Here is a 27,382-nt window from a genome sequence, read left to right as displayed (position 1 = left end):
GCGCGATGTCGGGGAAGCCTGAAGAGAAGGGGGAGGGGAGAGTGAGAGGGGGAGGGTCGGTGATAGACATAGTGCTGATGGACAGCGCCCGACTGAGTGTGTATGTGTGACATTTGTATGAGATGTGTATGTGGGGGGGGTGTGCGTGAGATGCTGCTGTACCGGGGGTGTGTGCACACACGTATGTGTGAAACACGCTGCCGGACAGAGCCCCTGTGTGTGCACACGCACGCGCGCGTGGCACTGCTACACGGGGGGAGGGGGTGTGTGAAGGGTTTCTGTACGGTATGGGAGGCTTACGGGGGGGGGGGGGGTTAGTGTGACACATCGCTGTGCGGGGGGTGTGACAGACACGGGTGTGTGGCAGTGCTGTTGCGGTGAGTGTGTGACGCTGCTGGACAGCTCCCGGTGCCCTGACACACGCGTGTGCGAGGCCGGGCTGTCTCACGCCGAGCACGGGTGTATAACTGGGGGGGCGGGAAGCGTGGAGCGGTCAGTCGCACTGCTGGACAGCGCCGTATGTGTGTGTGACAGGCCGTCCTCTCCGGACGGCCCCCACGCGGCCCCCACAGCGCATGCTTGGGACAGGCACCCTCCCGGAGGTGGCCCGCGGCCGGACAGGTCCATTTGCCTATGGCAGTGCGAGGTTACCGGGCAGCCGGTGTGTGTGTGGCCGCTGCTGCGGGGGGCGGGCGGGCATGTGTGTGAGGAGGAGAACAAACAGACTCGCTCGGGAAACGCGTCTCCCACGCTCCCTCGGGGCTTTGACCCCATGACCCGGGGGCGTGACCTTATGGGAGAAATACACGCGGATGCTGGACAGCTCCTGACGCCGCAGTCCCGAGGACACCCGGCGCACGAGAGAGGCGGCCCCGCCGCTCCTCGGGGTTCTCACACAAAGGAGAAAGCAGTGCGGCTGGGACAGCGCTTAGGGGTGTGAATGCTGGCTGTCTAACGGCCACTGATGGAGTAGCGGTACGGACGGGTGGAAGTACGTGGCTCGGAGCGCGGAGAGAACGCCCATTCCTAAGCTGCTGTGCTGTCTCAGAGGGGGCTCCCGCGCATCTCGCCGCCCCCCTGGAAGCCTCCCGGGGAGCTCGTTTTCACGGACGAGCGCACTAAGGCGCAGAGAGCGTCAGGCTCTTTCGTAGTCACGTGGCCGGCTGGTACAGGAGTTGGGATGAGGACTCTGGGTTCTGTCTGAATCCATCACCATCTTTGTGATTTCCCCCGCTGAGGGGCGGTTCGCACGTGACTACTACACGGGGGGGGGGCTGTGTGTGCGTGTGTCGGTGTTACACAGTGGGAGCCGACGTAGCCGCTTCCAGAACAATTAGCACTCTGAGAGACGCGTACCGCTGTACACTGTGACAGGGCTATCGGAGAAGGGCTCAGAACTGTGCTCGGCTATGTCCTAAATGCTGTTGGACAACTATGCTAAGCACTTGCTGCCCCAGCCTTCTTCCCGTCCCTGTGCTGACTGCAGGCTGTCTCCCCGGTCAGCCAGCCGAGGCTCTGCAGAGAAATGCGAAACAGCGGAGTGAACGCGCTCTGCTTTCCCCGGGATCCCGTCATCCTGACTTAGTGTGGTGCTTTTCACGGCCCTGCTTTGCACCCCCAAGCAGGGACATCCTAAGGGAATTGGTGCATCTTTCTCTGTGTCTACCAAAAAGGTGGTTAGAATGAAATGGATTTCAGAAGCACTGATGGAAAAATAAAAACAAGATAGTGCTGACTGCTGAGGTCAGGAGCTGATCGCTGGGGCGGAATTTGGAATCGGGAATGAGCTGAGCAGTCTGGCCTAATCAGCGAGGTAGTCAGCTTTGGGGGCGGTTACTGCGAAGACGTCTGCAAGGATCCTTATATGATCAGAGAGCTAGAAGGGATCTCAGAGACTGCCTAGTCCACAAGGTCCTGTCAAGTCTCAGAAGCAGAATTTGAACCCAGGGCCTCTGATTCCTGTACCAAAGTCCTTTCTATCGGCTTCTTTTACTCCACCCACTCTGTCAAGAATCTTAAAGTAACAGAAAATTAAAAGTGCTGAGGGGTAAAGAAAATCAACTAGTCAGAGTGAAATCCTGAAATATCATTCTGGGTGTGGTCTTAATTAAGGCACATTAATTATTAAGTGTGAAAGTAATTATACTTAGAATGGTTATGTCTGTGCTACTATTTTGGTGTAATCTTATTCTAGGCATATTTGAAGAGAGAGGACTCCCATCTAATTACCTAAATAATTACCTACTGTCAAGGTCTTTGAAAATATCAGAGTCTATATAAAGGCAAAATAATCATCATAGAAGCAAAATCATGAAAGAAAGTGCGATGCCTCCTAGAGAAATATTAACTAAAAGCTAGAGATGAAAAACCAGAAAACATTCTCTTACACCCTTTTCCCTTCCTCCCCTCTTCCCCCCACCTTTTTCATTCAAGTTGCTCCAAAGCCTATGGTTATCTCAACACACCCAAAAGAGACTGGAAAGAAAGCAGGGAAGGAAAGAGAAATGTTGCCGAGAAACTGACTCTCCTTACTTTACAGGTGAAGGATCTGGGTCAAGGAGAAGGAAGTGACTGGCCTGAGCCTCCACCTGAGTCAAGAATGGAACAGAAAACATAGTGCCCACAAGTCCTTCAGATGCACATTCAATCCTGAGTGTTCTATAGAGGATTCAGTGACCATAAAAATAATGGAATTTTTATCATTGTGAAAAGAACCTCAAAGGTTATTGAGTCCAACACATGACTGAAATAGGAATGAATCCCTCACAAATGGGGATTCAGTTTCCTTATGACAACTTCCAGAGATGGGAAAACCTAGTACCTCCTGAGGCAGTCTGTCCCACCTGGGCAGCTCTCATAGTTAGGAAGTTTTGTGCTGGTATTTAGCTAAAATCTATCTCTCATTTGTCACTGCTTCTTATTCTGCTTTCTAGGGCCAGCAAAAGAAATCTAATCCTCTTTCACATGTAAATCTTTCAAATATTTGATATATGTCATGTTGCCCCCTAGTTTTATCTTCTTCACGTTAAAAATCCTCAATTTCTTCAATAAAAAGCCTCAATTTCATGTCTTTCAATTCCTTCACTATCCTTGTCACCCACCTCACAATATGTTACAATTTGTTACAGTTTATCATTATCTTTCTTTAAATATGTTATCCAGAACTGAATGTATACTCTCCATGTCATCTGATCAAGGAAAATTACAGTAGAAATATATTTCTTTGCTCCAAATATTTCTATAATTGTAACCTAAAATTATTAGGAGTTTCTTTTTTCTCTCTTTCTGTACCCCTTCCCTCTTTCTCCCCCCTCCCCTTCCCACCCCTCACAACTTCACCCTGTTGACCAATAATGAACTTGCAGCCTCCAGGTCCTTTTGAATGAAATGTTGTCAAACAGCTTTCTCCTGTGCCATATACTTGTACAATTAGGTTTTTAGGTCATTACGTTTATTTATTTTTAATCTGAACTTCATAAACACCAAAGAAAAGATCATTCCCTCCTCATGGTAGAACAGAAAAAGAAGATTATATATGAAATGGTCAGCTGAATATACATTTATATGTAAAATGTACTTAGATTTTTTAACATAAGAATGAGATTTTTAGCTTATTATTTTTAATGTTATTAAATGAAATTTGATCATCCTATTAGAAGCTTTCTAGATACTGTTTCTATCATCCAACATGTGTTTTTCTTCTCATCTACACATTGAATTAGCATACCAAATTGTTGGTAAAAATGTTAAATTGAATAGTGCCAAGAATATAGTGTATCTTTGCACTAGAAATAGCTCTTCAGGTTGACTTCCATCCATTAATGTCTTGGGCTCACAAGTAAGCATGTTTTGTTCTCACTGAATCAATTCCAAACCTAACAAATGAAGGACCACTTAGTTAACACCTTTTTCTTTTGTCAGCAAAGATGTTGTGAGAAAGATATTTTGCCAAATGTCCAACGAGACTTTCTTTCTAAAAAGATTGGGGGAAACAAATGGCTCTTTCTCATTTATCCATTAAAAATCACTCCACAAATATTTATTGAATGCTTTCTGTGTCCAGTCCCTATGCTAGGCATATAGGCATATAAAGAAAAACACGTTTACAATATAATGGGAGAAACATGATTTGTGTGAAAATAACTAATCCAAAGAATGATATTTAAAATTTTTTTAAAGAGTTATATCCAAATACTTTGGTTTTACTAAGGATGAAGAGATTGCTTTGGGATGGTGAGATTGAAGGAAAAGATTTCTTAGAGGAGGTAGTACCTTTCAGAAATGCACCTTAAATGATGTATAGTAATTAATTCTCCTACCCTCACCCCTCCCAGAAAATTTGCCTAATTTTCCTTAAAAGGTATAAAAACTGCCTTCAAGATATAATTGGCCTGTGTGACCTTTGGCAAGTCACTTAACCCCAATTGCTTCAGCAAAAAAAAAAAAAAAAAAAAAAGATATAATTGACTCATAGAATAAAAGCTTGAGCCATTGATGTGGCTATCTGGCCACTTGAGTATGAAACATCTAGGATGTGATGGGCTAGAGCTCCTTTCTCTGCCTTATGACTACAGACTATCAACATGAAATACACTGGGAATCTGTATCCAATTGAATTGATGCTTTATTCTGGATGAATTTCTTCTTGCTAACTAACTTTTAGATGGATTACAAGAGTCTCATTTCATTTCTGTTTCAGATCCAAACAACCATGCAATAAGTATAAATCAGGTCCAGCCCATGCCAGATGGTAGATTTTCACTAGATGGATATGGAAGGAAAAGGACATTCAAAGAAGCAGGAATAATATGAGCTAAGGTATATAAGTAGGAAAGTGTGTTAAGCATTTGGTATATGTGAAGTAGTTTAGTTTTCCTGGACACAAGGATTTGTTTAGAAGAGTAATGGAAAGATGAAACTGGTAAAAAGGTAGGTTTGGTAAAGATTATACAGAAAATTAAATGTCAAGTCAAGGGGTGTGGCAAACAGGTAGCCACTGACAGTTTTTTTTTTTAATTTTTCCATTTATATTTTTGTAGACGTTGTTTTCCTGTTTCTTATTATTGTTTTCTTATTTCACTCTCCTTTAATTTATTTGTCTTCTTGTGCTTCTCAAATCTTTTGCTTTCATTGTTTCTTATATTATTAATAGTATTTTATTGCATTCATGTGCCACATATAGCTTTCAAAATATACTATTATGAATATTTTGGTGTTTATGGAACTTTTTTTCTATCTTTGACATGTGTGTGTATATGTGCACACACAACTACGTATGTATATTCATATACATATCTAAAAATACACATCTCTTTTAAGTATAGGTGAAATAACCATATATTATATTTAATATGTATTATGTAATATATAATAATATATAATATATACACACACCTAACAGTAGGATATCTTAGTTAACAGGAAAATTTTAGTAAATTTTTGGCACAATTCCAAATTTCATTCAAGAATAGTTGGACTATCTTATAGCCCCTCAATAGCAACTATCTTCTGTAGCCCTTCCAACACGGGTTGTTTCCATTATTTGTCATCTTTGCCAATTTGCTGGATATGAGATAAAATCTAAAATTTTTAAAATTTGTATTTTTTCTCATTATTTTTAAGTTCTCTATTTAGTGCCTCTACTTCTCTCATTCTCTTCTAAATTCAATTCAATCTGGCTTTCCAATGTCATCATTCAAATAAAAATATTTTTTTCTTCAAAGTTACCAATGATCCCCTAATTGCCAAAACTGATGGCCTTTTCTTAGTCTTCATATTTCTTGAACTCTGTACCATTTGATACAGTTAAATTACCTCCTACATTCTTTCTCCTCCCCCAGGTTTTTAGGACATTGTACTCTCTTCTCTTATTGTGTGACTATTCTTCTCAGTTTTCTTTGCTGAAATGTATATGTCATACCCACTAACCATGAGTGTGTCTCTTATTTCCCTTTTCATCCCATACTATCTATATGCTCTCTTTACTGTCTCTGTCTCTCCATATATATATTTCCAATCTGTTGCCAAAACTAGTAATTTGTACCTTTAAAACATTTTTCCTATACTTCTTCTATCCACTTCTATTCTGCTATCCATTCCCATGTTCTCCAAGACATGGTAAAGACTTAGTTCAGGCCCTCATCATCTCTTGTTTTGATTATTGAAATCTAGTTCGTCTCTGTCTCTAGTCTCTTTTCTTTTCCAATCCATCTTCCACTCAGCTCCCAACTGTAGGACTTTAAGTTTAGGTATGATCTTGTCATATACAGTTCCCACCTTCTTAGTGGCTGGCTATTAACTTTACAACCAAATATAAAGTTCTTTGTTTCTTTTTGTAATTTGGTCTCCTTATCTCTTTCCTGTATTCTGATACTTAACTCTTGGTGCATGAGATGATCTAGCTACTTGGGCCCTTAAAAGTAACACTCCCTTTTTTGTGCTCTTTAAACTAGCTGTCTCTCATGCCAGATGTGTTTGTCTTATCTCCACCATTATCTCTTACTGTTTCTAATGCTCTTCTCATCCCTTAGCTACTAGAGTTCTTTCCTTCTAAGATTACCTCCTATCTATTTTATGTATATGTATTTTATATGTATCTATTTCTTTACATATATTAGAATATAAAATTCTTGAGGATATATACTTTTCTTTTTGCTTTTTTTCCCTACCCCCCCAAAAGTAGCACATAATAAGCTCTTAAATAAATGCATATTGGTTGACTAAAAATATGAATATTATGCACTGGTTGCCTTTTAAAAAGTATATTTCAAATTTAACAATACTCACATTACTCTGCTTAATTGTGTCCCCTTCTGAATTTCCTTTCTCTTTTGCACATTTAAAATTGTCTCACTAATGTCTTTTCCTTGAGTCATTTTCGACCCCTTAGCATCCTCTCACATATCTATTATGTCCAAAAAATGACAGATTTCCCTTGTAAAAAATACACATGGAAGAATTAAAAACAACCTACACGTTGGCCATATATAAAACACATCTTATTCTGCATTTATAATGCATTACTTTTCAAAAGGTAGGAAATATAGTTTATACCCTCATTCAGAGTTTTCTTTTTCTTTGTTTTTTTTTTTCTAGCCTTTATTTTTTTCTTTATTTGATTGTTTTAGTTTTTCTGTTTATACACATATATTAACTTTTTAGAAACATTTCTTTATGAATCATGTTGGGAAAGAAAAGTCAGAACAAAAGGGAAAAACCATGCAAGAAAAAGAAATACAGAAAAAGTGAATATAGCATGTGTTGATTTACATTCAATTTCCATATTTCTTTTTTTGGATGTAGATGACATTTCCTATTCAAAGTTTATTGGGATTGTCTTGGATTCTTTCAGAGTTTTGATTGGTCAAAGCTCTTAATCTTTGAATGTTGTTTTCTTTTACAATATAACCATTGTTTTCCTCTTATCAGTTCATGCAAGTTTCCCCAGGATTTTCTAAATTTATATCTTTTATAATTTCTTAATCTTTCAATGCATTATTATATGTAATTTGACCATTTGATGGACAGTACCCATTTGATGGGATCACTTTATTTCTAGTCCTTTGTGCCAACAAAGAGGACTGCTATAAATGTTTTGACCTTATGGATCCTTTTCCTTTCTTTGATCTCTTTGGGAAATATACCATTAGGGTATGCACAGTTTAGTGATTTTTGGAGTATTTTTGCAAATTGTTTTTCAGAATGATCCAAGGAAATCAAAGCTTCACCAACAATGTATTAGTGTGATTGCCATCCTATAGCTACTCTAACAAATGTCATTTTCCTTTTTCGTCATATTTGCCTATGTGAAATGCAACTTCAGAGTTGTTTTAATTTATATTTCTCTTATTATTGGTGATTTAGAGAGGTTTTTTATATGATTGTTGATAACTTATATATCTTATGAAAACTGTTCCTATTATTTGGCCATTTATATATTGGGGAATGACTTATTGGAGTAACAGTTCTAATCATAATATTAACAGTAATAGGATCATAATTTAAAGGTTAAGGGGACTTTAGAGGTCATCTAGTCCAATCCCTCTCTTATTTATTTATTTGTTTGTTTGTTTTATTTTATTATTATTATTATTTTTTTTTACAAATGAGGAAACCAAGAGTGAGGGGTAAAGTGACTTTTCAAAATCACACAGGGCCAGGATTTGAATCCATGTTCTCTGACTCTGAATCCAGTAGTATTCTTTCTACTATATATACCTTACTTCCTTATTTATTGTCCATACTGCACTTCACGTGCCTGTTGTTCTTCCTTAGAGTCAGGTGCATGGAGTACAAAGATCTTCATCATAGAACTTTCAAGGAATTACTGTTCAAGTATGCCTAGGAGATATAAAACCATCTAAGATGTATTTATTGCAGGCTTTTCCCTCTTTGATATTTAGTCTAGAGATTTAGTCAGAATGATTCACCTGGAGAACTGTAATGTCCAAGAGAAGGGATGAACTTGTTCTGTGTGACTCTAGAGAGAAAAACTAAGACACAGGGAAAGCTAAAGAGTCAAATTATGGCTTAGGATAACAAAGAATACCACTGAGTTTATTTTACTATTGATTTATTGAACATTGTCATCCAGATTTAATTTCCATTTTCTTACTTCTTTGCCCCTGAATGACAGTTGTTCTATCAAAAGGAGGCCTGGCATCTGGGAATTGAGCAGTGGAGATACACATTCATCTACCTTGTGTCCTGAGAGTCCTGGGGAGACCAACACTGAGAAGGGAAGGGAGAGAAAGAAGAAAGAGAGAGAGAGACAGAGAGAGAAAGAGAGGGAGAGAAAGAGAAAGACAAAGAAAGATAAAGACAGAGAGACAGAGACAGAGGGAGATGGATAAAGCACTCTACACAAGAGAGGCAGGTAGAGGAAAGACTGGTCCTGGAGGCAGAAAAGCCCCAAGTTCAAATCCAGCCTCAGTTACATCCTAGTGATATGACCTTGGGCATGATCCTTCTGTTTTTCTTATTTTTTTTTAGCTGTAAAATGGGGATAATAATAGTATATAACACATGAGGTTGTTTTGAAGATTTTGACATTATATAAATGCTTATTCTCTTCTCTATATATCTACTAGGGATTCTGCTAAGTGCTGAGGTATCCAAAACAAGACAATCTCTGCCTTCAAGAAGCTTAAATTCTCACAGGTGAAGACAAAACATCAAGGGGAGCTGGAGATGGGAAAGAATGAGAAAAGAGGGAAAGAAAGGAAGATACCCACAGAGGGGCAAGGCAATTTACTTTTGCCACTCAGTGCCAAAATAGCTTTTATTGCTCCCTTCTTTCTTTCCTAGTGGCTAGGATTTGACCACAGATATCATAACAGGCAAACTGTTGATATGATATAGTTTGTGTCAGAGTATATGTTTAGATGGGGTTTGAGAATCTTGATTCCAGATACTAGGAAAAGTAACAGTGTTTAAAAATATTTTTCATTTATTTAATTTTATTGTTTTCTGTTATCCTGTAGAGCCTCTTTTTTTTTCTTTTTCATTTCTCCAGTTGCATGTAAAACAATAGTTTTTTTGGTTATATATGTACATTCGTTTTTTACATTTTATTACTATATGACTCATATTAGGAGAGAAATATCAGAACAAAAAGGAAAAACCACGAGAAAAAAAAAAACCAGAAGGAAGAAAATAGTAAATAAACATAGCATGTTTTGATAACATCCAGTTTCCATAGGTCTTTTTCTTTATGTGGATGACTTTCTATCCAAAGTTTATTGCAATTGCCTTGGATCACTCAACCACCAAGAAGAACCAAGTCTATTATAGTTGATCATTCATTACACAATCTTGCTGTTGCTGTGTACAATGGTTCCCTTCTTCTGCTTGTTTCACTCAGCATCACTTCATGTAAATATTTCCAGGCCTTTCTAAACTCAACCTGCTCATCATTTTTTATAGGACAATAATATTTCATTAATTTCATATACTATCACTTATTTAGCCATTCCCCAATGGCATCTACTCATTTTCCAATTTTTTGACATCCCAAAAAGAGCTACTACAAACATTTTTTGCACATGTGGGTCCTTTTCCCTCTTTTGTGACTTTTTTTGGGATACAGACCTAATAGTAGCACTGCTGGATTAAAGGTTATGCGCACTTTGATAGCCCTTTGGCCTTAGTTCCAAATTGCAATCCAGAATGGTTAGATCAGTTCACAACTCCAACAACAATGCATTAGTGTCACAGTTTTCCCACATGTTCTCTAACATTTATCATTATCTTTTCCTGTCATCTTTGTCAATCTGATAGGTGTGAGATGGTATCTTAGAGTGTTTTAAATTTCCATTTCTCTAATGAATAGTGATTTAGAACATTTTTCATATGACTATAGGTTGTTTTAATTTATTCATCTGAAAATTATCTGTTCTTATCCTTTGAGCATTTATCAGTTGGGGAATGACTTGTATTCTTATAAATTTGATTCATTTCTATATATTTTAGAAATGAGGCCTTTTTCAGAAACACTGGGTATAAATTCCCCCTCCCCCTCCCCCCAGCTTTCTGTTTCCCTGCTAATCTTGGCTGCATTGGTTTTGTTTGTGCAAAACATTTTCAACTTAAGGTAATCAGTTATCCATTTTGCTTTTCATAATGTTCTCTAATTCTTTGTTAGTCACAAATTCTTCTCTTCTCCAAAGATCTCCTAATTTTCTGATAGTTTTACTCTTTATGCCTAAATCACGTCCCCATTTTGATCTTATTTTGGTATGGGATATGAGATGTAAGTTTATGCCAAGTCTCTAACTTACTATTTTCTAGTGTTCTCAGCAATTTTTGTGAAATAGTAAATGCTTAAACCAGAAGGCAAAGAACATTTTACAAAGAACTGAAGAAAGGGCACAATATTTTTCTTTCAGCTATGATTCAAGTAACCGCTAAGTATGCAAAAGTGGTTTGCTTGATTTCCTCCTTAGCAGAGGAGGAAAAAGGAGACTTGAGAAATGCTTCTCCATTTTCCAGGTTTTGAGAGAGAGTAAAAAAATTTTTTGGGGTGAAATTAGAAGGACTTTATGTAGAAAAAACAAAAAAAGATTTGAAGAGACAGAAAATAATCTCTGTGTTAGGGATTTGGAAAGTAGAATATTATGACATGAAAAAGAAGAGAAAAAGCTAACTATACATATGCAGTTATCTCTGCAAAGGGAGGAATTGAACCCTCTGGTATATGCAGAGGTGTGCTGGAGTCAGCTCAAATTGACTTATGAACAGATTATTAAATTTTCAATGTGAGCATTTACAACTGGCAAAAACTATAAACTGGTTGGATTTATTACTTTGTTGATTGTCTAGACTTAAGAAAGTGATGAGGGAAATGTTAATAATTCAAATTAAATTTTAAATTGTATTATGGCTGCATTTTTTGACATTTAAATGCCTGGAGGGAGATCAGCCAATAAGGTTTAAAGGGAAAATATATATGTAGTAGTGATTAGTGACTTCTATGTGAGAAATGCTCAAGCGGTTTTTTGTTGACTTGACATTAACAATTGATGTCTGCCATCTTCCCAGCTTATATATCCAGGACATGATGAAGAATTTTACAGGACATGTGTAACTTGGTGACTGATGCTGATTGCCAGAAATACAGGTGGGGGCAAATAGCACTACCAGAAGGAATTGAAAACATATTTCTTGAGATAATAAAGTGTTTGGCAAGAAGGTGAAGATCTCCAGGGGCACAAGTGAGATTTTCCCCACAGTTACTAGTTGAAGACTGGAACTTTGAGAAAGAATGGCAGATATGGAAAGTAAACTGCTGATTAAAAATATGGAGTCTGAGAACACAATTTAGAATTTTTATCACAACTTAAAAGAGAATGGTAATTAGCCTTTGATTGGGGATGAGAACAAGAAGGTAAAAACGTGATATGTATACCAGACAGTAGCAGCTATAATATGGTAAAAATAGCATTAGAAACATATTGTAATATATAGAAAACAAACTCCAAGAAAGGAACCAGAAATAAAAATTGACAACCTTAGATTTATGCATACAAATGTCAGAAGGATGGGTGACTTCTGGAGCCTAACCTAAGAATGCAAGTTTGACTTCATAGATATCACTGAGATAGTAAGATAGAAATCAGAACTAAAATAGATCTTGGGAAGATTAGACTTTCTTCTAAAAGAACAGTTTACCCACCAGTACATACAAATGCTTATTGCATTCCAGGCACTGAGTATTGGAGATGCAAATAAAAAGCAAAAATGGTCTTTGTCCTCAAATAACTTAATTCTAATACCGGAAATATCATATTTAAATATGAATATACAAATGAGATCAATATAGCATAGTTTGAAAGTAACTTGAAAGGAATGCCACTGGCAATAGGGAAGGAGGAAAGGCCTCACCAAGGTGTTGCTTCAACTGAAGCTTTTAAAAAGTCAGGGATTCTACAAGGAGGAGGTGAGGTGGGAAAGCATTCCAGGTGCAGGAAACAGCCAGTACAAAGTCATGGAGACAGAAAATGGAAGGTTGTGTCTGAGGAGCATGTGCGCCACTATGGCTGGCTTGTACAAATTGTGGAGGGGAATGCAATGGAAGAAGAATGGAAGATTGTCCAAGGGATGAGGCTGGAGATTTCAGTATCAAATAACTTTAAAACTGATCTTGAAAGTAATAGGGAGTCACTGAAGTTGATTGAGCAGGAAGAGTATTAAGTTGGGCCTACAGCTTCAGGAAAATTGCCTTGGAAACTGAATGTGGAATGCATTGGAATGGGGAGAGACTTGAATCGGGAAGGGTGGCAGCCTCTACTGTGTATTACTGAGGGACAAGCTGCCTTTGGCCCTTACTTGAAGTTACATCCCCACACACACCAACATCCCCATATCTTTCAAGTGGTGGAGAAAACATCGAGGACCACTGCTATTCTTAATCTGATTATGAGATTGATAGAATGTAAAGAATGACAAAAAGTGGATTTTTTTTGAAAAAGTGATGCTGTGGAGAAACAAATCCTATGTCACTGTTCAAAGTGATAATGATGGTTAACAATAATAAGAAATGAAAACTACCCAACTTATTTTGTTTCTATTTTTCTGCCAAGGAGAATGATGGTTGGACTAACAAGGATGAAACAAAAATGATTAATGGGAAATTGAACCCATTTTAAATGAGATAGCAATGGAAGAATCTAATTGCTTTCAAGATGTAGCAGAAGAAGTACATTGTAGGGTAGTGAAGGAACCGACCAATCTGTTGCTGAGCTATTGGCAGCCATCTTTGAGAGACTGGGAAGAATTAGAGAAGTGCTACAAGTCTGGATAAGGACACATGCCCCAGTTTTCAAAAAAAGAAAGAGAGTAGAATTTATGAATTAATCTGGTGAGCTTCAACTCCTAACAAGGATCTAGGATGTATTCTTTTAAAGTTACTTTTATCTTGTTTTATTTAATATTTTGTTTTCCCCAAATTACATGTAAAAATAATTTTAACATTTTTCCCCTCAGATTTTAAGTTCCAAATTCTTTCCCTTCCTTCCCTCCTTCCTCCACTGAGAAGGTAAGCAATTTGATGTAAGTTATTCATAGGGCATATTATTAAAAAGATAATTTGTTATTATACATTTATAAGTGAAATCTGTGATCATTAAGTGGCAGCTTGGTTTCTCTGATAGGTCAAGTCATATCAATTTAATTTATTATTATTTTAAAAAATGTAACTAGATCAGGGGAATGCTATAGATTCAGTATATGTAGGTTTCAGCAAAATATTCAGTAGTCTCTCATGCTATTCTTATGGAAAAGATGTAGATTATATAGGCTAGATATTATACAGTTTAGATAGATTCAGACCTTGTTGGATGGTCATCCTCAAAGAATATCAATAATATCTTGAAATCAGCTTAGAGGAATGTCTCCAGTGAAATACTCCAGGGATTTTTTTTGTCCCTGATCTGGCTTACATTTTTATCAATAATTTAGATAAAGCCAGATGCCACAGAGTAGGAAGGGATAGACAACACATTGTGTGACAGTTACAGAAGATCCTAAAAAAGTAAACCAGATATTATCCAGAGGAGAGCAGTTGGAATGGTAAGAGAGCCATAAGTTCATACCATATTAGGATAGATTAAAGAAACTGGAGATGGTTAGCCTAGAGAAGGAAGGTCTGAAAATGTGTTGTGTTCAAGTGTCTAAAGACATGTGGAAGCAGGACTAGATTTATTCTGTCTGGCTGTAGAGGGCAGAACCAGGAGCAAAATAAGACTTGCTCTCCTGAAAAGCTTACTTCCAATTCAGGTTTTCTAAAACTAGAGTGGACTGCTGGATGACCACTTGTTGGATGTTTTATCAGGAGGATTCTTTTAACAAAATAATAATAACTAGTATTCATGTATCACCAAATTTAGGCCCGGCACTGTATACTATGCCACCAGTACAGGTATGGAATAGTCTAGATTGCTAGAGGTTTTCTTCTAAGATTCTGTAATTTTCTGATCTCAACAGCTTAGAATTAGAGTTAAAGAAGATATAGTGAGAGATTAATCAGCAAATCCCAGAGCAGTTGAGTCTCTTCAACTCACAGCATGAAATCAAAGGCTATAAGGGGGCAAATATCTTTCAGATTTAATATACAAAGAGGGAAATTAAGAGTGGCCCATTTCTACCCTGTAAAGGTAGGAATCCCTTTCAAACTTTGATAGGCCAATGTAAAGAAGTGTGTATGCTACCACTACTCTGTTCATGATCCAAAGAAAGGAAAGAAAGAAGAAAGGTCCACATGTATAAAAGTATCTGTAGCAGGGTTTTTATTTGTTTTTTGCTAAGGCGACTGGGGTTAAGTGACTTGTCCAGGATCACACAGCTAGGAAGTGTTAAGTGTCTGAGGCCAGATTTGAACTCAGGTTCTCCTAACTTCAGGGCTGGTGCTCTATCCACTGCACCAACTAGCTGCCCTGATGTTCTTTATGTGTGTGGAAACTGAGGGAGCACCTATCAATTGAGGCATTGTTAAACAAATTATGGTATATAAATATAATAGATTAATATTGTGCTCGAAGAAATGATAACGGGGATGATTTCAGTGAAACATGGAAAATGTCAGTTCCTCATATAATCCATAAAATGGAGACAGTGATATTACTTATATCCCAAAATTACTTCTCCAAATTACTTTGGAGAAAATGAGGTCTTTGTAAAACACTTTGCAACCCTCAAAGTATTATATAAATTCTACCCATTCATGGGCATCATCATCATCATCATCATCATCATCATCATCATCATCATTATCATCATCAGAATCCAATATATGAAATGATATAGATGAAAGGAAACAGAACCAAGAAAACAGTTTATGCAATAACCACAATATTACAAAGACACACAACTTTGAAAGACCTAAGAATTCTGATCAACACTGTGACCAATCACAGTTTCATGCTGCTTATCTCCAAATAGAAAAATGATGGAGTCAAAATGCAGGATGAAGTATATATTTTTTGTTGATATAGCCAATGAGAGAATTTATTTTGCTTTACTATACATATTTATTTGTCATAGAGCTTTTGTTTTTATTGCTTTCTCAATGGAGAGAATTTGGACTTGAAAATAAAATGAAATTGAATCTTTAAAAAGAAGCGTTCACACCTCCTTACCCTTTAGGAAGTATGAAGATGTTCCTCAATCAACTTGTAAGAATTATATAGCTAGCTGAAGGATCTCTCTTGTTCCTTAAAAAAGCAAGCCAAAATTTTCTGGCTCAGTTAAGAGTTATCACTATCTGGTATTTAAGAAGAAATAACCCAAAGAAAGGATAAAACTCTTTAGAAGGAATAACACTTGGCCTTTTACCTTGCACCTCTTCCTAATATAGAGAAGGGGACACTTTCTCTCACCTCCCAACAGCACTGACAACTGAATAGTTGTCCTAGAAGGAGATATAATGCTTAAAAAAGAGAAAACCCAGGGGGGTTGTAGTACTGTGTTAAGTTGTTGAGAGGAGCAGACCCAGGAATCTGAGTGACATACTTAACAGAAACATTGAGGGGAAACAGTGTTGGGGTGTTATAAAAAGAAAAAAGACATCAGGACACTGCTGTGCTGGAAGTCACCTTGGCCATGCGTGTTTCCTCCTTATATACTTTTCCAATATTGTACCTATTGGGCTACCCACTCCTTCACATATGCTTTGTATATTTGTAGGAAAGTGCACCTAGGATGATGAGGGCAATATTTTTAAACTATGTCCTTAGTAGACCATTTTAGTAAATGATTTTGACTTTAGCAAAGTATTCTAAGTTAATAGTGTGGCATGGCAGCCACAAATACTAATATTATCTTAGGCTTCACTAAGAGCCCGAAAGTCCATAATAAAACCCTCTCTGGACTAGTCAAATCATATCTAGAATATTATGTTAGTTCTGGGGACCTTACTTTATGAAGGACATTTGACAATCTGGAAAGCATACAGAAGAAGGTACCTAGGATGGTAAAGATTTGAACTCAGGCAAATGAATCTTCTTAACTACAGGCCTAGTACTTTACCCATTGCTCCACCCAGTTGTTCCTAGGTGGAAGCAGAGAAATAGAATTAGGCTCAATGTGTAGAAAAAAGTATCACATGAGGAATTGATTAGGGATGCTGATGAATTTACAAGGTGATTAGCTCTTAAAGGCAGCTAGATGGATAGATCAACGGATCTGGAGTTAAGAATATTTGAATTCAAATACAGCCTCACTAGCTATATGACCCTGGGCAAGTCACTTAACTCTGATTGGCTCACTTTCCTCATCTTTCAAATGATCTGGAGAAGAAAATGATGAACCATTCTAGTATTTTGCTAAAAAAAAAAAATCCCAAATGGGGTCATGAAGAGTTGGATACAAGTGAAAACAACTCAACAACAACATCAACACTTGTACTCATTGGAACTTTGATAATTTCTCCCTGTGAAGAGTAGAGACATAGTTATTTGAGTCTTAATAACTCAATGTGGAGTGATTGGTGATGACTTGGTTGGCTCAGACTTTAAAAAAATTTTCATTTTCATTTCTCCATATTTTTTTTTATTTATGTGCCAAGAGTCTAGTACAGTGTTAATACATAGTAGATATTTAATAAACGCATATTGGTTAATTGAAAACTTTAGTTTTCTTATCCCTTTGTCTTTTCTGGAGAGTTGCTGAGAAAGCAATAGATATAAAATTGAACCTGAATCCTAGGACCTGGGGAGGGATAATGATGGGTAAACAATCTGTGTATGCATTTAACCTCCCCAACTCCCTTCCTCCCCAATGGTGGGTAACAACTGTTTCTGAGCCATAGAAGCACATGGGAATTGGATGCATGCTTGAATATATGCAGCCAAAAATGCATGACCTTCAAGTTTCTAGGTTCAACCTAGGTAAAAATGGAGGAAATGGTGTAGCCTCTTTGCCTAAGAGATACCACCTATAGAGAGGGGAACCACATGGTCCAAGGACCAGGAGTTCCTGAACTAAATTGTCTGGAAAAGTGTCAAGAGTTCCTGAGCTTCAGTCTTCTGAGAAGTGTTATCCTTGACAAATTCAAAAGTTTGGGGAGCCAGAATTCCAGAGACAGAAAAGGCATGGGAGTGGTTGTGGGCAATACTGGCCTATTGAATAGAAGAGAACCCATGTGCTCACCTACATACTCAATAGAGGACTAAATCTATTATACAGGGGAGCAAAAGAACTAAACTCTCTCTTGTTACTGTGAGTTATTTGGGACAGCATAGATCCAATAGGAAACAGGTCTAATTTTGACATCCTACTTAGGAAAATTCAACTTGTAAAGTTTATACCATGAAGCTAAAAGTTTTCTTATTGCTCCCAAGTCTGGGGCTTGTTTCCTAAAAGTCTTCCTATAGGTTCATAGGTTCTTTTGGACCATTTGTGTCTCTCTACTCTTACCAATTATCAAAGCATAATAGACTTATAGCTAGAAGGGGATTTTAGAGATCATTTAGTCTAGGCTTCTGGATTTACAGAAATTCAGTGACTTGTTTGGCAAGGATTACAGAATAAGAAAAGATATGGGTTTTGAACCCGGGTTCTCTGCCTCCAAATACAGGACCCTTTTTACTGTACCATATTCCTTACATTATGTTCAGCATCCTTGCTTCTAGAACAATAGGAATCCAAGAGACAGAATTCTACTTCCTCTATACAACCCCCATAGCTATGGAACCCACTCATGTAGTACAGGTAGGGAAATCCCTTGGCATGCTGGGGGTTCCATTTCTTTTTCCTTAGGATTTCAGGGAGATGATAAAAGTAAACTTAGATCAATATAATCCCTCCCTCCAACAGAATCCAGAGCTCCCTCATTCTACTTGGCAAGGTTATTCTAATGGAATTGGTCCTTCTTGATCCTCAGAAAAGGAAAACATTCTGCTCTCTGAATCTGACCTGTCAGGTTATCTCTTTGAGTCTCATGTTATGGGCAGTCTGTAAATTAATTTAATAGTTCCTCATGCTTTGAAGACAAAGAAAGAGAGGTTTTTTTTGGTAACTGGTTTTTGCTTATGTCCAGAGACCCATACAGAGACTTCATACACAGACAGTAGATGGGGAATGTAAGATATAAAATGCTTTACAAGTTAAACTCCCACAGTTAAACAAAGAAAGTCAGGCCAAAGTCATCAATTTTCACACATAAAAAATTGGAATTCCTGGCATTGAGAACTCAAGAAAAGAGCCAACTTTTGACTTCCATCATCTGTACCCAGAAAAGACAAGTCAGGTAGTTTGGATACAAGAAAACAACTTATTCTCTTGTAAAAGATTCAGTGAGATCCCTTCTGACATCACCTTCAATCAGCTTCCTAGTCCATCTCCATCTGTCACATTTTACAGGGGAGGGCATTGGGAACAGAGGTGAAGGGCTTTAGCCAAGATGGCTGATAGTGGAACAATTCTCATGTAATAAAACAGACAAACTATTATAGTTTATAGTTCCATCTTTAAAAGGAATGAAAAGACAATTGTTGGGGCCTTACTAATTTGTATATTACACTGAATAATTTGCAAAGTGAATCCTAGAACCATTCATCAGTTTGTACTACAATGCTTTGTAAGGAAAATATTCAGGATACTATGCAGCTAAAATACAAAGCAAGTTTTTAAAAGTAACCAATTTAGTCACATCTTTGATCAGCAGAAAATCCTGGGGAGACATGAGTATGGATGGGGTTAGTTTATAATTCAATATTCCTTCTCTTTTTATCCTCACACATCCACTAACACTATTTCTTAGGTCTCAAATACTCTTCTCTCTTCCCAAAAGAACTGAACAGCCATTTTCAGGAACTCACCAGCCCTGCCTAAAGAGACAAAGCATTTTCCTGCACCTCAATTGTGCCATCCTGAGCCCTATCCTCAACCCATTCCTCACCCACACCTATGTGCAACTACTCTCTGCCTCACTTCAGTCTTCTCAAATTCTATTGACTGAAGACCAGATTGATAAGGATATTGAAAAACTTGTGTAAAGTTTGTGTTCGAGTAATTCTTCAGTCTAGGTTCCCCTTTTCTGTCCCTTCCAAACTCTTAGGGCTTCTTTTCTTTTTGGGTTTGCACAGGTGTGTCCTTGAGTATGTGCCTGATAGGGCTTGAAGAACCTGGGCCTGAGGGGCTCACTTCTACTTCTTTGTTGGATCTCCTCCTGCCAAGTGGACTGGAGTCAGTAGACCCAGTTGAGCCAAGTGAGGCTATTGGGCCAGGAGTTGGGTTGGGAGGCCCTGGTTCAGGCTTCACCAGTGAAGAGAATGAAGAGTCCAGGATTCTGCAGCCACCACAGTATTTCTGGGAAGATGAGGGAGAGCTAAATGACTCCACCTTGGATCTAGGACCCACTGAAGGTAACTTTTCTCCAATAACACTAATTGAATGCTAGCTTTGTGTATGGCATGGTTCTAGACAAGGGTGCAAATGTCTTACTCTCCTGAGGTCATTATAATCCACATTTTCCCATCCCCTATACCAAATGTTTACTGTCAGAGTTATGTAGAGGTCCTGTCCCTCCATGTGCACTAAATGTGAACTGCTTCATCTACCTTTGGGAGTCAAGTGGTGATAGAGGCAAACATAGGAAAGCTTATTATGTATTATCCTATCATAATAATTAGCTCATTTTGAGTTTAAAGCACCAATATAATGGCTCCTAAGGTCCACTTTATTTTATTCTTTTTCATTCAAGGAGTTTATTTTGGATGAAAAAAATTCTAAGTTTATTCACAATTCCTCCAAGCCCTCAGTTAGGAAATTTTCTAACATTTAGGCAGAGGTTATATATATTTTACATTTGTACATTATATATACATTTACATTTATATATATCCCGAACTAACCTATGGCTGCTTGGTGGTTGAGATAAAATTCAGTTTTATAGAAACAAAGCGGTAGATTATTTTAAAGTGTTGATAGATAAATAGGCACCAGAGGGAAAAATTTGGGGAAAAGCCAGCCTTATCTGAGGACGTATTTAGCTAGGTCTTCTACTCTGAGTTACCTTTAAAACCAATACATCTTGACATCACCTTTACAGTTCAGTTCTACCATTGATGCTCCAACTTCTTAGATGAATGTGATTCTGATTAGTTTGATAATTTATAGATGACCCTGAATCATAGCCAAATTTCTTCGACCTATCTAAATGCTATTCTTGTGTCACTACGGTTTAAAAGACTTTTCTACACTTAGTCTAAGGTCTATAAAGTTGATTGGGCATCTGATCACTTCAAGTGGGGTAAGTTTGAATAAATCCACTATCTTACCTTTACACTTGGATACAGGATTTTTTTCTGCACTGAGTTTACAAGACTGCCTGCCTAGCTATCAGTAATGTTCCAGATATCTGTGGTCTGAGGGTACCTTCCCTAAGCCTGACATAATCTTTACTCCCAGAGGCACTCTGAGATTTGGAGAATATGAGCCAGTGTGCCTAGCAATTCACATGAAAGATTTAAAAATTACTCACAAAGTATTCCTCAGTTTGTTCTAGCAGCTGTGCAAATGTGCTTGGTTAGCAAGAACTCTTTATAGATTTCAGGCTATTAAAATTCTAGAATGGCAACTTGATAAGAGCACTGGGCCTGAGTCAGGATATGAGAATCTTGGATGCACTCTACTAAACCTCAGACTGACTCTTAAGTCCCTCTCTGGATGCCAGTTTCATCACCTGGACAATGAAGATGATAATACTTGTAGTATTTGCTTCGAATGGAGAGATTGAAAGGAGCACCCACCCAATATGGACTATAAAATGGCTGCATAAATGTGAGATATTATTAGCCTGAGATGAAAACCGTCTCAGAAGACCCCCAAGAAGAGGAAAATCCAGTGTTAAAGCTGTGCTTCCTGTCTCTTTTTCCCCCCTACCTGAGGGATCTATTTTTGAGAAATTGATAAGATGGACCTTTATCTTACATTATGCAAAGTTCTCAATCTCTGTCTCTTCCTACTTTCTGTTTCTCCTTCCCCCCCTTTACCTTATAATCCCCTTATTTCTATTCCTTAATGTCTTAAATAGATTTCATATATGTGAACAACACATACACATGAGGACATATATATATACATATATATGTACATGTGCAGACACTTTAATGGCTATGTGTCTGTAGGCTTATATTCAAATGTATGTCTTTCTCTCTGAGTCATTCATTCTCTTTTCCTGAGCATTTCATAAAATCTCAGAGTTGTAAAGGACTTTAGGGAACATCTAATATAAATTCCCACTCAATACAAGAATCTGTTCTACAGCTTCATAACATGTAATTATAATACTTTTGGTGTCAGGTAACTTGTTACCTTTCTGAGTAGTTTATATTATTGTTAGCCAACTCTAATTCATGGAGAGAACACTGGCTTTGGAGTAAGATCCTGGATTCCAATCCTCACTCTAATGGTTACAATCATGACTATGAGTAGGAAGTCCTTGCTTCCCTGGCTGTCAGTTTCATTATATGTAAAATGAGATTGAACTAGATGTTCTTGGAGGGTCCTTCCAGCTTTAAATCTGGAGACCAACATCTTTTCAAATTGTTAGAAATTTTCTCCCTCATTCTGAGTTGAAATGTGTCTCTTGGTAACTTCTATCCATTAATCTTAGTTTGCTTTCAGTAGTTACACAAAATCAGAATGTCAGATCTAAAAGAGACTTTAAAGATTGCCTAATGTAATTTGATTTTCCTATTGATAAAAAAGTGAGACTTATAGATAAAGTGACTAGGCTCCATCTGGTTTTGTTTTATCTTGGTTTTGGTTGGGTGAACCTTAAATACTCAAAATAGTCCTAGGAGGATTTTTTTTTTTTTTAACTTCTGTAGTTCCTAAAGTTTTTATATTCTAAGACAATGTTTTAATTTTTCTTTAAAGTATCTTTTCCAAGAGAATTTATAGTTACTTAAATGTTTCTGAAAAGAATAAAACTTGAAACTATAGTTTTCAAGGTCCATATGTTGTCTCTTTCAGATAATGGACCTTTGTGTGACATCAGCTCTAAAGTCCCTTCCATCCTAGTCATTTCTTTTTCAGGCTATAAAGATCTTCAGTTCTTTTAATTGTTTCTCTCTGAGACGAGTGGCAACTACTGAATTCTAATCTCAACTCTGCTACTTAAGCAGACCGTCATTTCCTTCTCAGGTCATCATTTTCCTATCTCAACTTGAGAAGCCTCAAAATTTTATCGATGTTTTAGAAAAGCATTTCTTGTGTCCTTGTTTTCAATGTTCCTGAGCAAGTAGAAAACCAATGCTCATTGTATCTTCTATCTTCTTTCTTCTCAGGGACAGAATCCGGACTTGATTGAGAACACATTTAAAAATTGAATCTTGCGGGGTAAAATTTATTGTCATTAAGATGATTTGTACATTGTAGGCTCTTAATGTGGTTTTGAATTGAATTAGAGCATTATCATTAAAATTGCATAACATTACGCCTGGGTTAGCTCAAGCAATTCTTCACATTGGAGACTAGTGGAAATAAGTTTGGAGAAGTAGGATGTCTCTTTCTTTAGAACAGTCAGTCTCACCCAGTCCTAATACATTTCAGGATTAAGGTTTCAGAGAGATTTCTTGATGGTTGAATGGATAAACGAATGAACAAACTTTTTAATCTCTTATCTGCAGACTCTTTCAGTCTCATCATATTTCTAATCTATATATAATTATACTTTTAGCCATAACTAAAGTGACCAAAGCTTTGCTTTAGGGCCCCAATATCATGGATAAAAAAAGAGACCATTTCCTCTTTGGGCACTAAAAACATGCTTCTTTCTTGCAGCTCTCACCATGCTTATGGAATCATCATTTGCATACCTTGCCCCACTGCCCACTGTGGGTCAGTGATTTAATGCTTCTTTCAGTTCAAAAAGTTTCAATGTTGGCAACATTTATTAAGTGCTTTCACAGGGCAAGATGCTATCCTGGGCTCTGGGCACACAAATGCAAAGGGAGAAACACTTCTTGTCTTCATAAACCTGAAATTGTACCCCAGAAGCTTTTGTTTTTCTAAGAGGTCAAAGTGGGAAGGTGAGCAGAAGGTCTGGCCCATACGCTCCTCAGAGAAACAGATCCTTCAGTTACAGATGTCTGTATCCCTCTACATATAAGATACTCTAGTCCAGTCCTTTCACTTTATAGCTAAGGAAACTGAGACCCAGTGATGTAGTGATTGAATCAAGGTGAATTAGAGGTAGAATCAGAAGCCAACTCTTCTGTTCTTTGATGTCAGCAAAGGATCTTGGGTGAAATCATGTGAGTAGAAAACAAGGCTAGGCCCCATAAGGGGTGGCCAGAGTCTGGATTGCCAGGACTCTTGATGAGATTATGATAGTAGAGGGTCCCTCAACTCTCCTCTCTTCTTTCTGGAGTTTTCAACCACTTCCTATACTTCTTCAAGAAATGATTCTAGGGGCAGCTGGATGGCACAGTAGATAGAGTACCAGCCTTGGAATCAGGTGTTCAAATGTGGCCTCAGACACTTAATACTTATTACTAGCTGTATGACCCTGGGCAAGTCACTTGATCTTAGTTGCCTCTCAAAAGAAAAGGAAGGAAGGAAGGAAGGAAGGAAGGAAGGAAGGAAGGAAGGAAGGAAGGAAGAAAGGAAGGAAGGAAGGAAGGAAGGAAGGAAGGAAGGAAGGAAGGAAGGGAGGGAGAGAGGGAGGGAGAGAGGGAGGGAGGGAGGGAGGGAGGGAGGGAAGGAGAAAGGAAGGAAGGAAGAAAAGAAATTAGACTCATGGAAGCAAAAATGCTTGTTTTGGAACTTAAAATCATATGCTACCTGGCCCTTCTTCTCCAAGACCTCTCTTCTGCCTATTTGCTGGTCCTCAAAAGGACCTCATAACTTCCTGACTTCCTTCCAAGATTCAACTCAAATCTTATCTTTTGTGGAAGGACTTTCCCAGTTCCTCCCAAACTCCCTCTATTTACATGGCATATATCTTGTGTATAGTTATTTATGTGTTGTCTCTCTCATTAGCAATATGAATCCTTCAGGGTTAGGTTTCAGTTTCACAGCCCTTAGCACAATGCCCAGCACATAGTAGGCATTTAATAAATATTTGTTGATTGATTAACATCTCCATTCCTGTGTGCATGCTCACACAAAATCACACTTACATATATAAACATATATACCCAACCCACACGCATAATGTCACAATATAGTATTAAACTAAAAACAGAGTAACCATTACTTGCCTATTTACATGTAGATTCTTAATATATGCAAATGATGTCCAGTGGAAACTGTAGTGGGGCCATGACTCTATGTTCCTCTTGCTTCCTTATTCCCAAGAATCAGAAAATGCTTTCTGGCTTTTGCCAGGCATTTGGCAGTAGGGACTCCTTTAAAGTAATAAAGCCAATAACTGTAAGTACTTTGGATAGAGCTCTGCAGCTTTACTCTTATGAAAATTTTATTGATAGCTTTGGTTTTTACATCACTTAAATTTCCCATGGAATCCCTTCTCCTTCTCCCAGAGAGCCTTCTATATAATAATTTTTTAAGAAAAAAGAAAAAGAAAAAACAAACAGCAAAAAAGATTAGTACATTTAAAAAATTGGAAAATGTATATCATTTTCCACATTTGTGGACCTTCTGCTTCTATAAAATGGTATAGTGAAGATGTCTTCTGTCTCTTTTTGGGTTATGCTTATGCTTAGTTATTTTGTAACATTCATTTTCAGTTGTTTTATGTTTTTTTTTCCATTTATATAAAATGTTGTAGTCATTATGTATATTGTCATTTTGACTGTCTACAATTTGTATCAGTTCATGTAAATCTTTCCATGTTTCTCTATATTTTTTGTTCCTAACAGTACAGTAATAATAATGTTCATTAATTGTTACTTGTTCCCATTTCCCAACTGATGGGCATTTGCTTGTTTCTAGTTCTTCATAGCAGTTCTTACAGTACAGAAAATCCTGTTATAAATATTTTGGCATATGTGGGTCTGATTCTTTACTCTTAACCAACAGAAGAATAGATTTTAAAAAATTGGAGGCTGATCATTATTGCTTTTCACAGTTTTAGGAAATGGTATATAGAATAGGCATGTCCATGGCTCTTCTCCCAGGAACCAACAGTTTAAAAGATCATTGGATCCCAAATTCTGGATCTGGACCTGGAAGGGATCTTAGAGGTCATCTAATCTACAATTATAATTACAACTTAAGTTACTGAAATCCAGGAAGCTTCTGTGACTCAGGTCCTATAATTTCAAGTTTGGCAGCCCCCTTCTAATAACAACCACTCTGGCCTTTGAGACTTTGTCCCTCTTAATTTGTTTTGGGGAAGAGGCTCTTGGGAATGATCCAAGAGCAGATGGAGTAGTCTTACCCAGGCTTATCCTGATAAGGAACTTGAGAAACTGTAGATACTGAAAACCCATTTCCAAATGTCTACACAATATCTCTACTTGGATGATCCAATGTCACTTCAAACTCAACATGTTACCCAAACTGAATTCACAATCTAACTAAAATCACCACTTCCTTATAGCATTCATTTTATAGTAGGGTCCCCAACCAGTCTCCCAGTTATCTGACTTCTGAATCTTAGAAATATCTTTTGACTCTTTTTCTCTCATTTGTCATTCATATTAAGTCAATTATTAAGACATATGGAGCATTCCTTCAAAATAGCTCCCAAATTGATCACTTTTCAGTCCATCCCTACTACTTCCACTTTAGTTAGGTTCTCACCATTCATCTTTATTATTGAAGCAGCCTTCTTGCTAATTTCCCATTTTTAATCTATTTCATCATATACATCAGTGAGGTTTTTCTTTTTTAAAATCCATAAATTTGTTGTTCCTCACGACCTATGAAATAAAGCCCAAACTTCGTCTGATAGTCAGAAATGTGACCAAATATATCTCTTATTAGTCTCTAAAATGATCCCTCCACTCTGATTGAACTGATTTTTTCTTTGTTCCCCAACAATATTTTCTACCTTTCTTTTGTATGTTATATTTAATAAGTTAAACATGAATGAACTAACCTTTTATCTTTATCTTCAGATTATACCTTTCCACTCTCACCACAGAAAGCAGTACCAGGAGAGGATAAGATCCAGGACCAAGAAATTCTAAGCCTCTCCTCTCCCCTGCCCACAATGAATCTGGTTGAGCCACCTTGGCATAACCCTCCTGAGGATTTGGATGAAGAGGAAGAGGAAGAAGAGGAAGAGGAAGCAGAGGAGGAAGAGGAAGAAGAAGAAGAACAGGAAGGGGAAGAGGAAGAAGAAAAGGAACTGGAAAAGGAACAGGAAGAGAGATTACTTCCAGTGAATGGTTCCCAAGAGACACCCCAATCTCAGGTCCCTGGCCCTGTTTCTACCAGCAGTACTCCACCTGGTTCAGTGCCAGAGACTCCCAGAAACAGACATGAAGATCCTGTGGACCAGGGTGTGGAAGTGGGGAGCAGCATGGAATCAAGCTTATCATCACTTCCAATCATCCCAGCTACAGTAGCCCTGGGTAGCCAAAACTTTACCAAACAGGAGGCAGAGACAACTGTGGGAGTGATAGAACAAGAGACGGGACATTCAAAGGAGTTAGAAATCCATGGGGGAATAGAGGAGGATGCTACAGTGGTGACAAAAGGGCCTCTGGTCAAGCAAGGAGATGAGTTTCCTTCATTATCACCTTTTCAAAGAAATGTGCCATCTGGGGATCCTTTCCAAGCAGGTATCTCTGCCTCTCCCACACTGGATCTCACTGGAATAGATCTCACATCCTCTGCTGCTGCCACAGGGCAACATGACCTTCCTCTTCAAGTTGAGGATGGGAAGGCTCCTGGGGTACCCACCAGAACATCCTGGGACCCAGCTCAGGTAACATGAAGGGGTTTATTGACTGGGAAATGCTGGGAT

At 37.9% G+C, this 27,382-nt stretch overlaps 1 protein-coding gene across 6 annotated transcripts in view; it reads left to right on the top strand.

The window, feature by feature from the left end:
• PODXL2 (podocalyxin like 2) overlaps nucleotides 1-27,382 on the top strand; it is a 37,816-nt gene that overhangs the window by 163 nt on the left and 10,271 nt on the right. Inside the window, exons 1-5 of one of the 6 annotated variants that reach the window (XM_074283773.1) lie at nucleotides 409-4,818; nucleotides 9,090-9,159; nucleotides 11,539-11,617; nucleotides 19,581-19,859; nucleotides 26,529-27,343. In XM_074283773.1, coding sequence (XP_074139874.1) covers nucleotides 11,596-11,617; nucleotides 19,581-19,859; nucleotides 26,529-27,343 — 1,116 coding nt within the window. In that variant the 5' untranslated portion in view covers nucleotides 409-4,818; nucleotides 9,090-9,159; nucleotides 11,539-11,595. Of the gene's footprint in view, nucleotides 1-408; nucleotides 4,819-9,089; nucleotides 11,618-19,580; nucleotides 19,860-26,528; nucleotides 27,344-27,382 lie in introns of those variants that run through there. The other 5 variants (XM_074283774.1, XM_074283772.1, XM_074283775.1 and 2 more) reach the window with 5 other exon arrangements.

This window comes from Sminthopsis crassicaudata, chromosome 1, assembly GCF_048593235.1.
Source record: "Sminthopsis crassicaudata isolate SCR6 chromosome 1, ASM4859323v1, whole genome shotgun sequence".
In the NCBI taxonomy this organism is placed as follows: Eukaryota; Metazoa; Chordata; class Mammalia; order Dasyuromorphia; family Dasyuridae; genus Sminthopsis; species Sminthopsis crassicaudata.
The sequence above is the reverse complement of the archived record's forward strand: the minus strand, read 5'-3'. Positions and strand labels throughout refer to the sequence as shown.